The sequence below is a fragment of the Leopardus geoffroyi genome, chromosome C3, assembly GCF_018350155.1.
Source record: "Leopardus geoffroyi isolate Oge1 chromosome C3, O.geoffroyi_Oge1_pat1.0, whole genome shotgun sequence".
Lineage (NCBI taxonomy): Eukaryota > Metazoa > Chordata > Mammalia > Carnivora > Felidae > Leopardus > Leopardus geoffroyi.
Window position 1 is genome coordinate 118222069 of NC_059338.1, and position 12673 is coordinate 118234741.

Consider the following 12673-nt stretch of genomic DNA (forward strand, 5'->3'; position numbering starts at 1 on the left):
TAGGTTTAGAATAAACGTTCTATTTTATTTTGAAAGGGTTGTGCTTATAGTAAACTTCTGGAGAGATCTTTTTCTTGGAAATACTGTAAAACATTCCACCTTGTGTTTCACATGCTGAGACTTTGGTATATTTAATATCAGTTTCTTTTGGTGAAATTTAACTTATATAATTACTGTTTATTTTCACTGAGAAAATAGCTCTCCTGTGTTTAGTTGTCAGGTCATAAAGGAAGTATATCAGGTATTGGAGAAAAGCTGTAGCTTTATAGGATCATCATTTGCATGATGAATAGACCCAGGTAGGGAGGGAAATACATACTGGTGAATACCTTGCATTAAATAGCACAGCTTCTATTCTGTGCCACAGGCAGAATTACTTGGCCTTTCTCAATCTGACGGGCAGTTCACTGCACTTCAAGAAATCTTAGTGCCCCATGGAAGATTTAGGTAAGGGACAGAAGGATAGGATATGAGCTGAACATATGATTGCGCATTTAAAATGAATGCATAGAATTGTAGAACTAGAAAGCATCTTCTCTCTGGCGAAGATTACTTTTCCCCAAATCCCTCAAGTTTTAGGTTATTTTTAAAATATAACCTTAAATGACTGAATTGTTTGTTGCTATAATCACGATTGGGATATGAGCTCAACTCTGACATCTTTCCCTCAGTAGCCACACAAATCTCTCTTCTTTGGGGAAGAGGAGAATAAAAATCATGAGATCCTTAAAGAGAGGACCAAACCAGATGGTCTGACTTCATCTATATGTGAGACCTTTGGTCACTTACATTATTTGGATTGAAGTGAGTCACCTTAAATAAAGGAAAGAATATTCTTTACATGAGAAACATTTACCTACCCTTGAAGACATCTGACTACATTGAATAGATCAATTGCATGAATTTATATCCAAAATGTCTTGACAGAATAATATGGTCTATATTGATGATGCTACTCATGATGGCTGTGGTTCTTGGTCAGTTGTTCAGAAAAGTGACATTTTAGACGTGACATATGCACATTAACTTCCCCTTCCAGCATAGATGTTCACTGGGGTCATGTTGTTGAAAAAATATCATCCTTTATTTTGGGAAGTTGAATTCCTAGAGGGCAGAGGTGATCTTATTTTTTATCCAATGTGTAGTATAGTTCCTTATAAGCAATAAGCTTTAAACAGATGATTATTTTTTTGTAGATGTGTTAGAAAGACCCATTACAGTCACTGAAAGTATATTAAAACAAACTACAAAATATGTGTTAGAAAGTGATGAAACACTTCAATAATATATGCCCTTGTAGAGGAAATAAAGCTTAAGGATCCACTAGGGACATAACTTAATTACCATAAAATATTGTTACATTGTGAAGTTGATCTAAAAGGAACTGTACTTGTTGTTGCAGGTTTGGTTACAAAAGTACGGCTACCTTCCACCAACTGACCCCAGAATGTCGGTGCTGCGCTCTGCGGAGACCATGCAGGCCGCCTTAGCTGCCATGCAGCAGTTCTATGGCATTAACATGACAGGAAAAGTGGACAGAAACACAATTGAGTAAGTAATGGCATCCACACTCTCACTTTTTTTGGTCCTTGAGCCAAACTAAGTAGTCGGATAAAGTTGAAGTGAATTCCACCAACCACGAGTGTAGCAATTTGTCTCATGTCTCTTTTCCTTGGAATTTGAACTGTGTTAACTCTACTCCCCTATGATGTCAGGTTTGTCAAAGCCCAATTTACTCGCCTGACTTTTGCAACACAGTTTCAAAATAGGGGGGAAGAAAGGAAAGAAACAATGAGAGTCAAAGTCAATGTACAGTTGAAGCCATTACAAGAGCTACAGGCACTGTTGTGTTGGAATTGGCTTGTGCTGTTGATGAGGACTTATTGTACACATCTCTTCCCTGTTAAGTAACATCATATCAGTAGCTTGAAATTGACCAAAGTAGAAATATTGACACTAAGGAAAATGGGAAACAATACAAATAAGGGCTTTTTTTGGAGGAAGAGGGGTAAGGGTGTCAGAGAACCAGTTAACAGTTTATTAGCTTCCTATCAGTGGCAATTCTCTCTGCATGAGTTAAATCAAGGAGAGGTTTACTGCAAGTGTTTTCCTTCAGTTTTTTACTAGCAAATGGCTTGTTTTTAACTCCTTAATGGGATTTGTTATTTTATTGACTGAGTCATCAGTCATTTGTTAATTTATTTATCCAACCAATAACTCATTAGTGGGCATTTCATAGGTGAAAGAGGCATATAGAGATTCAGAAGACAGGCTCTCTTTTTCAGAGGAACCTCAAGTTAACTGTGTAGCTAGACATAACCACAAATTATCTTACCACAGGTACACTGTGAGTTCTGTAACATTATGAAACAGCATTATTGTTTTTTGGACAGCAAAGGAGGAAGTGATTAATTCTTTCAGTGCAGGGAAGAATCATTTGTGTTTATTGAGTCCTTGATACTCACAAAGTAAATCTACTTCATCATTTAATATGATCATCATACATCAGCCCTCCACAGTAGGGAAGACAAGGCTACATTTTTTTTCTCTCTCTACTTTTTCAAATAAGGAAACAGAAAGTCAAAGGCTAGGTGAAATCCAGAGTAGTTACAGAATCCAGACCTTTTAATGTTTGGTTGGAAGGCTTTCTACTATTCCATGCTGTGGACCTTGAGAAATGACACATTTATTTTTCTTTTTAAACCTTAAATACCTGAAATATCTGTGCTCAGGTATGTATAATTTTCACATATTAAACTAATTAAATATATGATTTAAAAATTATTTTGGCCTTCTAATACTTACATCATTATATTAGTCATACTATTTCTATTTCATCAAGACCGGGAAAGCACATAATAAAAGGCTTGAAGATTAAATGTCAAAGCAGTTTGGAAAAATAAATGTATTACCTCTGCTAGCATTTTAAGAGATACATAAATATTAACTTTGGTATACATCTGGGAAAATAGAACCAATAATTAATGTAGTGCATTCTGTAAGAATGAGAATCTTGTTATCAATATTGGGAATAGACTTGGATATTTTGAACCTGCTGCCCTCTGTTCATTGCAATTCTCCCTTAATAGTGTCCTAAATAAATACAGATTTAAATTAATTTTAATTAAAGTTGTAAATTAATTTTAAATATAGCCTATTATATTAATAAGCAAAACCAGCAAATCCTGCATTTTGTTGCTGTGTATAGTAGAGAATTCCATTTAAATTATACTTTTAATCCCAACATTTTACAAAGTGCCCTGGACAGCTTTTTTGCTCCCTCACGCAGGGCTGTTGTCTTCTGATCCACTTTCCTGGAATGGATGACACAGTTTTTAAAAACACAATAAATTGATGGGGCACCTGGGTGGTTCAGTCATTTAAGCCTCAGACTCTTGGTTTCACTCAGGTCATGATCTCACTGTTGTGAGATGGATCACCTCTTGGGTCCATGCTGGGCCTGGGGCCTGCTTGGGATTCTCTCTGCCCCTCCCCTGCTAGCGTGTGTATGCACTCTGTCTCTCGCAAAATAAATAAACTTTAAAAAAATAACAATAAATTGAGAACTTGGGAAACAAACTCCTTTGATTCTGCTTACTACTAGATATTAAAATTCAGAAAGTAGGAGCACCTGGGTGGCTCTGTCAGTTAAGCGTCTGACTCTTGATTTCTGTTCAGGTCATGATCTCGTGGTTCGTGGGTGTGAGCCCTGCATCGGGCTCTGTGCTGACAGCCCAGAGCCTGGATCCTGCTTCGGATTCTCTGTTTTCCTCTCTCTCTCTGCCCCTCCCCGCTCACATTCTGTCTCGCTCTGTCTCTCAAAAATAATAAACGTTGGGGCGCCTGGGTGGCGCAGTCGGTTAAGCGTCCGACTTCAGCCAGGTCACGATCTCGCGGTCCGTGAGTTCGAGCCCCGCGTCAGGCTCTGGGCTGATGGCTCAGAGCCTGGAGCCTGTTTCCGATTCTGTGTCTCCCTCTCTCTCTGCCCCTCCCCCGTTCATGCTCTGTCTCTCTCTGTCCCAAAAATAAATAAAAACGTTGAAAAAAAAATAATAAACGTTAAAAAAATTTTTTTAATAAAATAAAACAAAATTCAGAAAACAGAGTTCCGCGGAAGGTGGCATCTGTGTTTCCTGTGAGTTTTGAGAGCTCCTGCTGGTCATTGGAAGGACTCAAGATAGATAGGTTTGATTTCCTAAATCAAACCTGAGATAGCTGGGAAAAAAAGTCTTTGTCAGGAGATGATGGAAGAAGAATGTGTGCAGGATTTATTTTGGCCCCTTATGTTAAAAGGATCTGAACAGTTTTCAGTTGATCTTTGGCAGGACAACGCAAAATGCAAGGGTGGAGAGAAGGACAGTGGTCTTTTTCTGCCACACAGTGGCTTAAATTCCAGACCAGGAGAAATAATTGTGTCAATGTGTAGGACTTACAGTAGCATTTCTGTGAATTATGGCATTGTAGAGAAAAGATCAACTCTATAGGTAACCCTTAACTTAAACACAACCAGTGTTTTGGTCTGTTTTCTTTAAGGAAACTTTGTTCTAATTTAGTTTTTTCTTCTTTTTTTTTAATCAGAACTGCATCTTTTCCTTTACATAGAGTGTTATTCCTAGGTGAGTCCACTAAAGCCTCGTTAAACCCTCATCATCGTCCCTTCCTAGACTGCCATGCTTCTTTTGTCCTTTATGGCACTTTCATTGTCACTCAGACTAGAAACCCTGTGGCTTCATTGGCCTCCTGTCTGGTTTTTTTCCACTGATGTATCTCCACTCGTGACATGTTGTTGCTCAGGGTACTCAGCTCAAATAATGTACTATTTTTGTAAGTATAAACCCTATAATCATGCTACTTAAGCAATTGTCTGTGCTTCTGTAATCTCAAATGAATGTGTAATAACAATCCATGCTGAAATTGTACTCTGTTATTTTACATGGTCAAATTATAAAGTATGAATTTTTATGTAAACCTTATTATGTAAAATATGGACTACAATTATAGACCTAAAATTACTCCTCAGTATTAAAATAATGTCTTAGGATTCGTTTTCAGATGCTATAAACTTTTATCTAATTTTAGGCTCTTGTCAAGATCAATTGTTTTAAATTAAATAATTATGTCCTCCTTTGTCAGACATCATTTGGTGTATTCAATCTAGAATTCATGGTTAATTAAAAGTAAAGATACAATTGTGGTAATTCCTATATTATGTTGAAGGGATTAACCATTTTTAAGCAACAGATTTAAGTATTACCTAAATGGCATATTGCTTTTATGTTAGTTGTCATTGGTGTTGGAGAGATAGTAATGAATACTTATTCCCCCACCCCAAAATGAGCTCATAATCGTATGTTGCAATGGTTCTTTTAAATTTTGGGTTGCTTAGCTAATTTTTGTAAGCAAACTCACTTAAATTCCTTAATAAGTGAAGCAATTTATGTTATGCGTAAAAAAAAGATTATATTAAGCAAGGAAAGAAAAAGCTAGCAGGGCAATAATGAAAATGAGTCTAATGTGTTTTTACAATATTAATGGTAGGTATTTTTAAATTTTAATTCATCTTTATGTGTGCACAGTATCATGCATTGAAGTATGCTTAATGAAGTATGATTTTAAGGTGACCTTTTTTATTTCTCTCCACATATATGCATACACATATATACACACATATATGAACACACACACACACACATATATATATACATATATACATGAATACATAAATATTAGATGATCTGAGTAATTCTAATTTATTGAAATCATGTAAAGAAAGGGATCTTAATTAAAATGAATTTAAGACTGAATATGTAGCTTTTTTCAAATAATTTTTATGAAACTACAGTGGTATTTGAATTCTCCTAATTTGAGAATTGAAATATTTATTTAGATATATCAAGAACCATAAGCTTTGGGGCTTAATTTTCAATATGTTTCATGATTTTTACTCATTTGTCTAAATTATCAAGTTAAGACTCCCTTTCAATCTACATATACAAGATAGGTTCATCAGTAATTAAATTTCTTTTTCTTTATTTCTGAATATAACAATGAATGGTACTCAATCAGTATAACATTATAAGATGGACCAATCCCTTTTTTGGTAACTCCCTAAGGATAATTGATAGCTAAATCAGCATACCTACATTTTGAACCCTAAATTAATTTACTTTTAAAAAAATCTTCACAATTCCTGGACTTGGTTGTATGAGGACAAACAAAATCTAAGGATTTTTAAAGTAATAAAAATAAGGGGCGCCTGGGTGTCTCAGTTTGATTAAGTGCCTGACTTCGGCTCAGGTCATGATCTCAGTTCTGAGTTCAAGCCCTGCGTCGGGCTCTGTGCTGACAGCTCAGAGCCTGGAACCTGTTTTGGAGTCTATGTCTCCCTTGCTCTCTGCCCCTTCCCTGTTCACTCTCTGTCGCTCTCTCTCAAAAATAAATAAGCATTAAAAACACTTTTTTTAAAATAAATAAACTAATAAAAATAAGCGTATTTAAAAATATGTAAAATGATCTCTTGAGGACAACCATAAATAGTAGATACTACTCTTACCTTTCATTCGAACATGGAAAAGCCTGGAACCGAAAACTGTTAACTATATGATGCGGATGAACCTTGTTCTTACATTACTAATTCGTAAGTCACAAAATATAATTTTGTGAGTGGCTTCTCTTCTCATGGTAAAAGTAAATATGTGTGCACAGTCACTGTGTGGTACAAATCCCTACTCCAAGGGACACCATTCCAATTGTATGTATTTTATTGAAGTGCCATCTTCCTGCAGCCCCACTACAGGGCCACCAGTTGTGTGGATTAAACTTGAAGGCATCATTTAGAGTCATGTGGGTGGCCCTATATATTCAAGTCATGTGGGTGACTTGAATACCCAACTCATTGAAAAAAAATTACTGAAACCAGTGAAGCAGTGAACACTGTCTCGTATATAGTGACTCTTATTGCTGCAAATTTGTTTAGAAGTTTGTGGCTACTTTATTTTCATAAAATAAAGTATCTGTTGGTATCTGTATTTTCAAAACCCCAGGATATCCCTGTTTTGAATAACAAAGTATGTTAACACATAGGTTAAGGCGAACTGAAACATGTTGATATCAGTTGACTGCTACTGCTGTTGCTTCTACGAGTACAGCCACTTCCTGATATTTGTAAAATAATAATTATTATAAGTTAATAATCATAGCAGTTACTATTTGCCAGGCACTGTTCTAAGTGTTTTACATGATTTAACTAATTTAATCCTCACATTTACTCAATAATATTATCACTTCCAGTTTGTAGATGAGGAAGTGGAGAAATAGAAACAGTAGTCTGACCAATGTCACGGGGCAGTTGAGTTGGTGGAGGTAAGGTAGGAACTGTAGCAGTCTAGCTCTAGGATCTCCGCTCCTCACTTTTACAATATAGCTCATTCTTTTCTTTTCTTTTCTTTTCTTTTCTTTTCTTTTCTTTTCTTTTCTTTTCTTTTCTTTTCTTTTCTTTTTCTTTTCTTTTCTCTTTTTTCTCTTTTTTCTTTTCTTTCTTTCTTTCTTTTCTTTCTTTCTTTCTTTCTTTCTTTCTTTCTTTCTTTCTTTCTTTCTTTCAGAGAGAGAGAGACAGCAAGCAGGGGAGAGGGGCAGAGGGAAAGAGAGAGAAGACAGTCTTAAGCAGGCCCCATGCCCAGCTGCAGAGCCCGACACAGGGCTCATTCCCATGACCCTGGGATCATGACCTGAGCTGAAATCAAGAGTCAGGTGCTCAACCCACTGAGCCACCCAGGCGCCCTTATAACTCCTTTCAAGAGCACTGATTTTAGATATTTTTCCTTTTTAAGTTAAGCTAATTTAAATAAAGCCATTAATGATCTAAGCAACTAATTGAAAAATGCTCTTGGTTCTAAACAATTAAATCAATACTGAAAGTCAATATTATATTTATGAAAACTGAGGAGGTACTATTATTTACACCTTGTAAGTGCCAAATAACTTTCTTGTGGCTCCCTCTCTCCCCCAGTACCCATTCTCATGTCTTTGCTTTGGAATACCAACTTAAAATTTTTAGCAAATGAGTAAGTAATGAAGCACATGTGTATGAGCTATGTGTTGACACACAGAAAAAATAAGTATGTTTTAGCAATGGCACTTTCACAAAAAAAAGCACCGTTTGAAAATAGCATGCATGTGTTTGCATACACATAAGCTCTCTTCAACCCATGTTTCTTTCTTGTGATATAGCTGTTACCTTACGTGAAACTATCAATCCAATCCGTTCTACTTGTACGTTTAGAGTTTTGCATTCTCATGTTATTATGGGGTTTATCAAATTCATATATGAATGCAACTAACACTTGGTACATGATATATAGAAATAAATCCCAGTGCCAGTCTCGATCTGAATAACAATATTAACATGCCAATTTTACCATTAGTATTAGACATTTAATTTCTTGGTGAGTACTGTTAAATGTTAATCATTATTTTTATCCACAAAGAACTTTAAAAATTGTAGTAGAAAGAACCTGACTGCTTATGAGATTAAAGAATAATTTAAATGTTTGGAGTCATATAAGAAACCTGAAGACCGATTTAGCTGAGATACTGTGTGTCTTATTCAGTGGCTTGATGTGCTTCAATCATATTTAGGAGATTTTACATATTTTAATATATAATACCTGCCAATATCTCTTTGCTAGAATATTTGGATACAAATATTGATGAAGTTAACATAGAGTGTTCTCAACCTGACCAACCTTTATTAGGACTTCTTCGCATTAAATTACTGATTGGTATTAGATCATTCCTGTTCTTATGTTTATTTCTTACACTTAAGTTATCTACTTTATGATTTGGTTTTATATAAAAGTATGTACACAATGTCCATGCAGTAAGCATTTGCTCAAGGCACAGACCTGGACAGAGTTACAAAGTCTTCAAGCAACCTGGATAGTAGGGAGATCACCATGTGCAAAAAAGATATGCAGACTCAATCTATTTGCTTCATGTTCCTTATTGGAGACTTTACTGGGTATTGGCCCCATACCTGGCTCTCTGCCCTGACTCAGGCCGGCGGACAATAGAGACACAAATCAGAATACAGAGTATAATCCATGCTGTGTTGCGATGGTAAACTGTACCTATATGAGTTGCATAATGAAGGATGTTTAGGATTCTCTGTGTGAAAAGAGAGAAAAAGTTATTCCAGACAGACGTCACTACATAGAAAGGTAGAACGAGGTTTACTTCTTTAGTAACCTGAATGGATCTTGGGAAGTAGGGGGACAGGGTATCCTCCCTAAGTAGGCCTGAATCAGATTCTTTCCATATAAGCCTTTCATGCCCAGAGCATGTAGAGAAAACATCTGTGCTCTGGAAAGATTTATCTTTAGGAGCAAGAAGGAAAGCATTTAGACAGCGAGAGAGAAAGAAATTTGGAAACAAAAGAGACAGCCTCCTGATTGATTAGAGAAGACTGAGAAAAGAGCAGTGGTGGATATTACCTAGGTATTAGCTTGGGCATTAGAAGGAGGTTAAGACTTTTGGCTGAAATAAGGCATTAGAGGAATTGGTACAGATCTGGGGTAAGAAAATTGTAATTTTTTATTACATGTAAAATTAGAAATAATGACAGGGTATCTTGGAAGAGATGTGACAGCTCTTAACCCATTATATAGTATTTTTTTTTTTAATCATGGATGTCCTTCCTATAGACTGTAAACTCAACAAGGGCCTTTTGCCTTGTTTATCTTTTCAGCCACACTTTTTCTTTATATCTCATAACATGTTGTGAAAGCTGAAAAATATTATAAGATGAATGAATAAGGATGGAATGAGTAAATAAATGTAACTAGTAGTTGGAACATAAGAAAAAATATATATTTAATGGGCAAAGGCCTAAGAAACATATAAAGAATTCAGCAGAGATATCTTTCAGCACAAAAATTTAATACTCATCCATAAAAACCCTATCCTTTGAAAGATGCAATGCTTCACTGAGAAAAATTTTACTAGATCCAACATATGAATAACTTAAAATGGAAATTTATATCAGTAAATTTAATTTTCTTTTCAATTGTTAACTTCATTTTTTAATTTTATTGATTACTAAAGTAATTTTAAGCAATATATCCTCATTGACAATACATTTTATCCTGATAATAGGTAGCACCGTTTTGTGAAATTTTATCCCCTTATCCATTTCAAAATTATTTCTCTTCCCAGAGTGAGAACTTAAATATTTTTCTTAGCAAAATGTAAATGTAACCACTTCCCGCATTTGGTAAATTTACTCATATTTAATAATTATATATTGTTTCTTCTGTTAGTACTTTCAGTGAGATAAGTAAGCATAAATACCTGCCTTAGGAATATTATAATTTTTGCTGAGAGTATAATTAATGAAATATCCATATATAAAAGCCACTTATCATAATAAACCCACCATTAATGCTTAATATTTCCATGTTAAATCTATATCTATGCCTTATAATATGTACTAAAAATTAATAATTTTTCATTAAAAATTACGAAGTTTCCCCATCCATTTATTCATTGAATATCTTTTATATTCCGGGGTTTGTACCAGGTGCCAGGATTATACAGATGCCCTGCCCTTGAGTGTTTTACAGGCTAGTGAAATATGTCTCAAAAAAACTGGTTTAGGAATGCTCTGGGAGTATTATTTAAAAATAGAAGATCTCCATTCTCAACTCTACAGAGTTTGATCCCTAAGGGCCATATCACCTCTTAGGAGTTTGGAGACTTTAATAAAGGGAAAGAGAGATTTCTGAAGTAACTCCACAATGCATTTTAGACTAGGATGGAATTTGTGAAGTCTGATAATTGCAATGTCTACATTATTACTAGGGAAAAAAAGAGAGAGAGAGAGGGAAACTTTTTTTCAGTGCTTACTGGAAAATTGTCATCTTTCTTAAAAAGCAAAAGTCATGATTTCATTGTTGCATGAAGTCATTATTATAAAGCACTGATTAGCTGATTTATCCATGTAACATGTAAACTATTCTCTCATTTTCCCCAAATGGACATCTTTAGATAGTCATCTCTACAGTCAATTATTTTCCATTTAAAGAGTATAGAAATTATAAAGTATTTGGTGAAATACAACGAAAATTGATTCTTTTCTCATTTCTACTTGCTGAAGCATGTAGCACCGTGAACTCTGCATTAGCTTTGCAACTGATAAATTAAATGTGTTAATGAATGGTAAAGGCATTTTTTGAGTCACTAAAGAAACACTTCTCAAAATCATGATAATCTTTCTTTTTAGGTAAGAAGCAAGACTACATAGAAAACAGGACAATGGTAAAAAGAAACTCTTAGAAAAGTTACACAACTGTATCTTGTATAGTGTTAAAAAATTAGTAAATCAAAAAGCATGTCATTTTCCTAAGATAATAATGTTAAACCTTATTTGTGTGATATTAAACCTCATATCCAGAAAAAAAAATTAATCATTGAATTTAGTTATTACTAATTTAAAGCAAATGGATGTTGCTTAGAAATTGGGGTAATGAGCAAAGTAAAAAGAAGAAAAATTGGAGAAACGCAATTGTTATTTAAACAGTTTACTTCTATGTAAGCTAGAAGAGAGAATAGCATATACCTTCTTGAGTCCTGAAATTTAAGGTTATTTAATAGATTTTAAAAGTTGTTGAATGTTCAAGTTGGAAGACATCTTAGTGAAAATTTATTTTTTAAAGTCTCATTCTATGAATGAGACTAGGGATTAATGACTTGCCCAAGATCACAGATCTTGTTAAAAACAGATTCTAGTTAGAAGCTTAAGAGGACTTCAGTCTATAGTAAGCTCAAAGTAAATTAGAGAGACAAAAAATATCTAAGAGAGCTGAGTTCAAAACCAATGATTCTTGATCATTCAGGGGAAAAAATAATGCTTTCTGCTTGGGTTCAAACTGCATGAAAATTGACAATTTTCTTCTTTAGGTTTTCCCATTTTCATCATCACTGTCATTGGTTAACTTCCCAACTGATTTCCTTTTGAAATGAATGATTAGAGTTGTTGGTAACTAACTGGAAAACCCTGCTTTTTGCAGCTGGATGAAGAAGCCTCGATGTGGCGTACCTGACCAGACAAGAGGTAGCTCCAAATTTAATATTCGTCGAAAGCGATATGCATTAACAGGACAGAAGTGGCAGCACAAACACATCACTTACAGGTATGAGAACTAATGAGGAATTACTGTTTTTTCCATTTTTTCACAACCATTTATTTTGACATTTTGTTGGCCATCTTATGCACATTGACCACGTGGTAACATATAGGAATATGATGTTGACATAGGGAACTGAGACCTGCAATGAAGAAGAGAATAAATTGGCCATTTGGAGTCCTTGTAAACATTTCTTAAATTCTAGATCTTTTTTGTAAACTATATCTTCAAGCTTCTTGAAAGTACCAAATCCTGAGCGACTCTGAGATGAATATTTTACACATTGATATTCTTTAATAAGGATTCATAATCTAAAAAGTAATCAAATAATAAAGTTTACAAATAATTGTCTTTGAAGCAAAATATCTTTGACTCTATTAATTAACTTTTAGTATCAGTCCAAACATTTTACTTTCTATCTTTTTGGGAACAGTGCAGTTGGATCATCGTTTCTTGTTTTGTCTCTACTGAAGGACGCCGAAGGGATGCCA

At 34.7% G+C, this 12673-nt stretch overlaps 1 protein-coding gene across 4 annotated transcripts in view; it reads left to right on the top strand.

Moving 5' to 3' along the window:
* The window catches only part of MMP16 (matrix metallopeptidase 16), a 313070-nt gene that overhangs the window by 139983 nt on the left and 160414 nt on the right, over positions 1-12673 (top strand). For 3 of the 4 annotated variants that reach the window (XM_045454527.1, XM_045454528.1, XM_045454526.1), the window contains exons 2-3: positions 1403-1551; positions 12066-12188. In XM_045454527.1, coding sequence (XP_045310483.1) covers positions 1403-1551; positions 12066-12188 — 272 coding nt within the window. The remainder of the gene's footprint in view (positions 1-1402; positions 1552-12065; positions 12189-12673) is intronic. The other variant, XM_045454529.1, reaches the window with a different exon arrangement.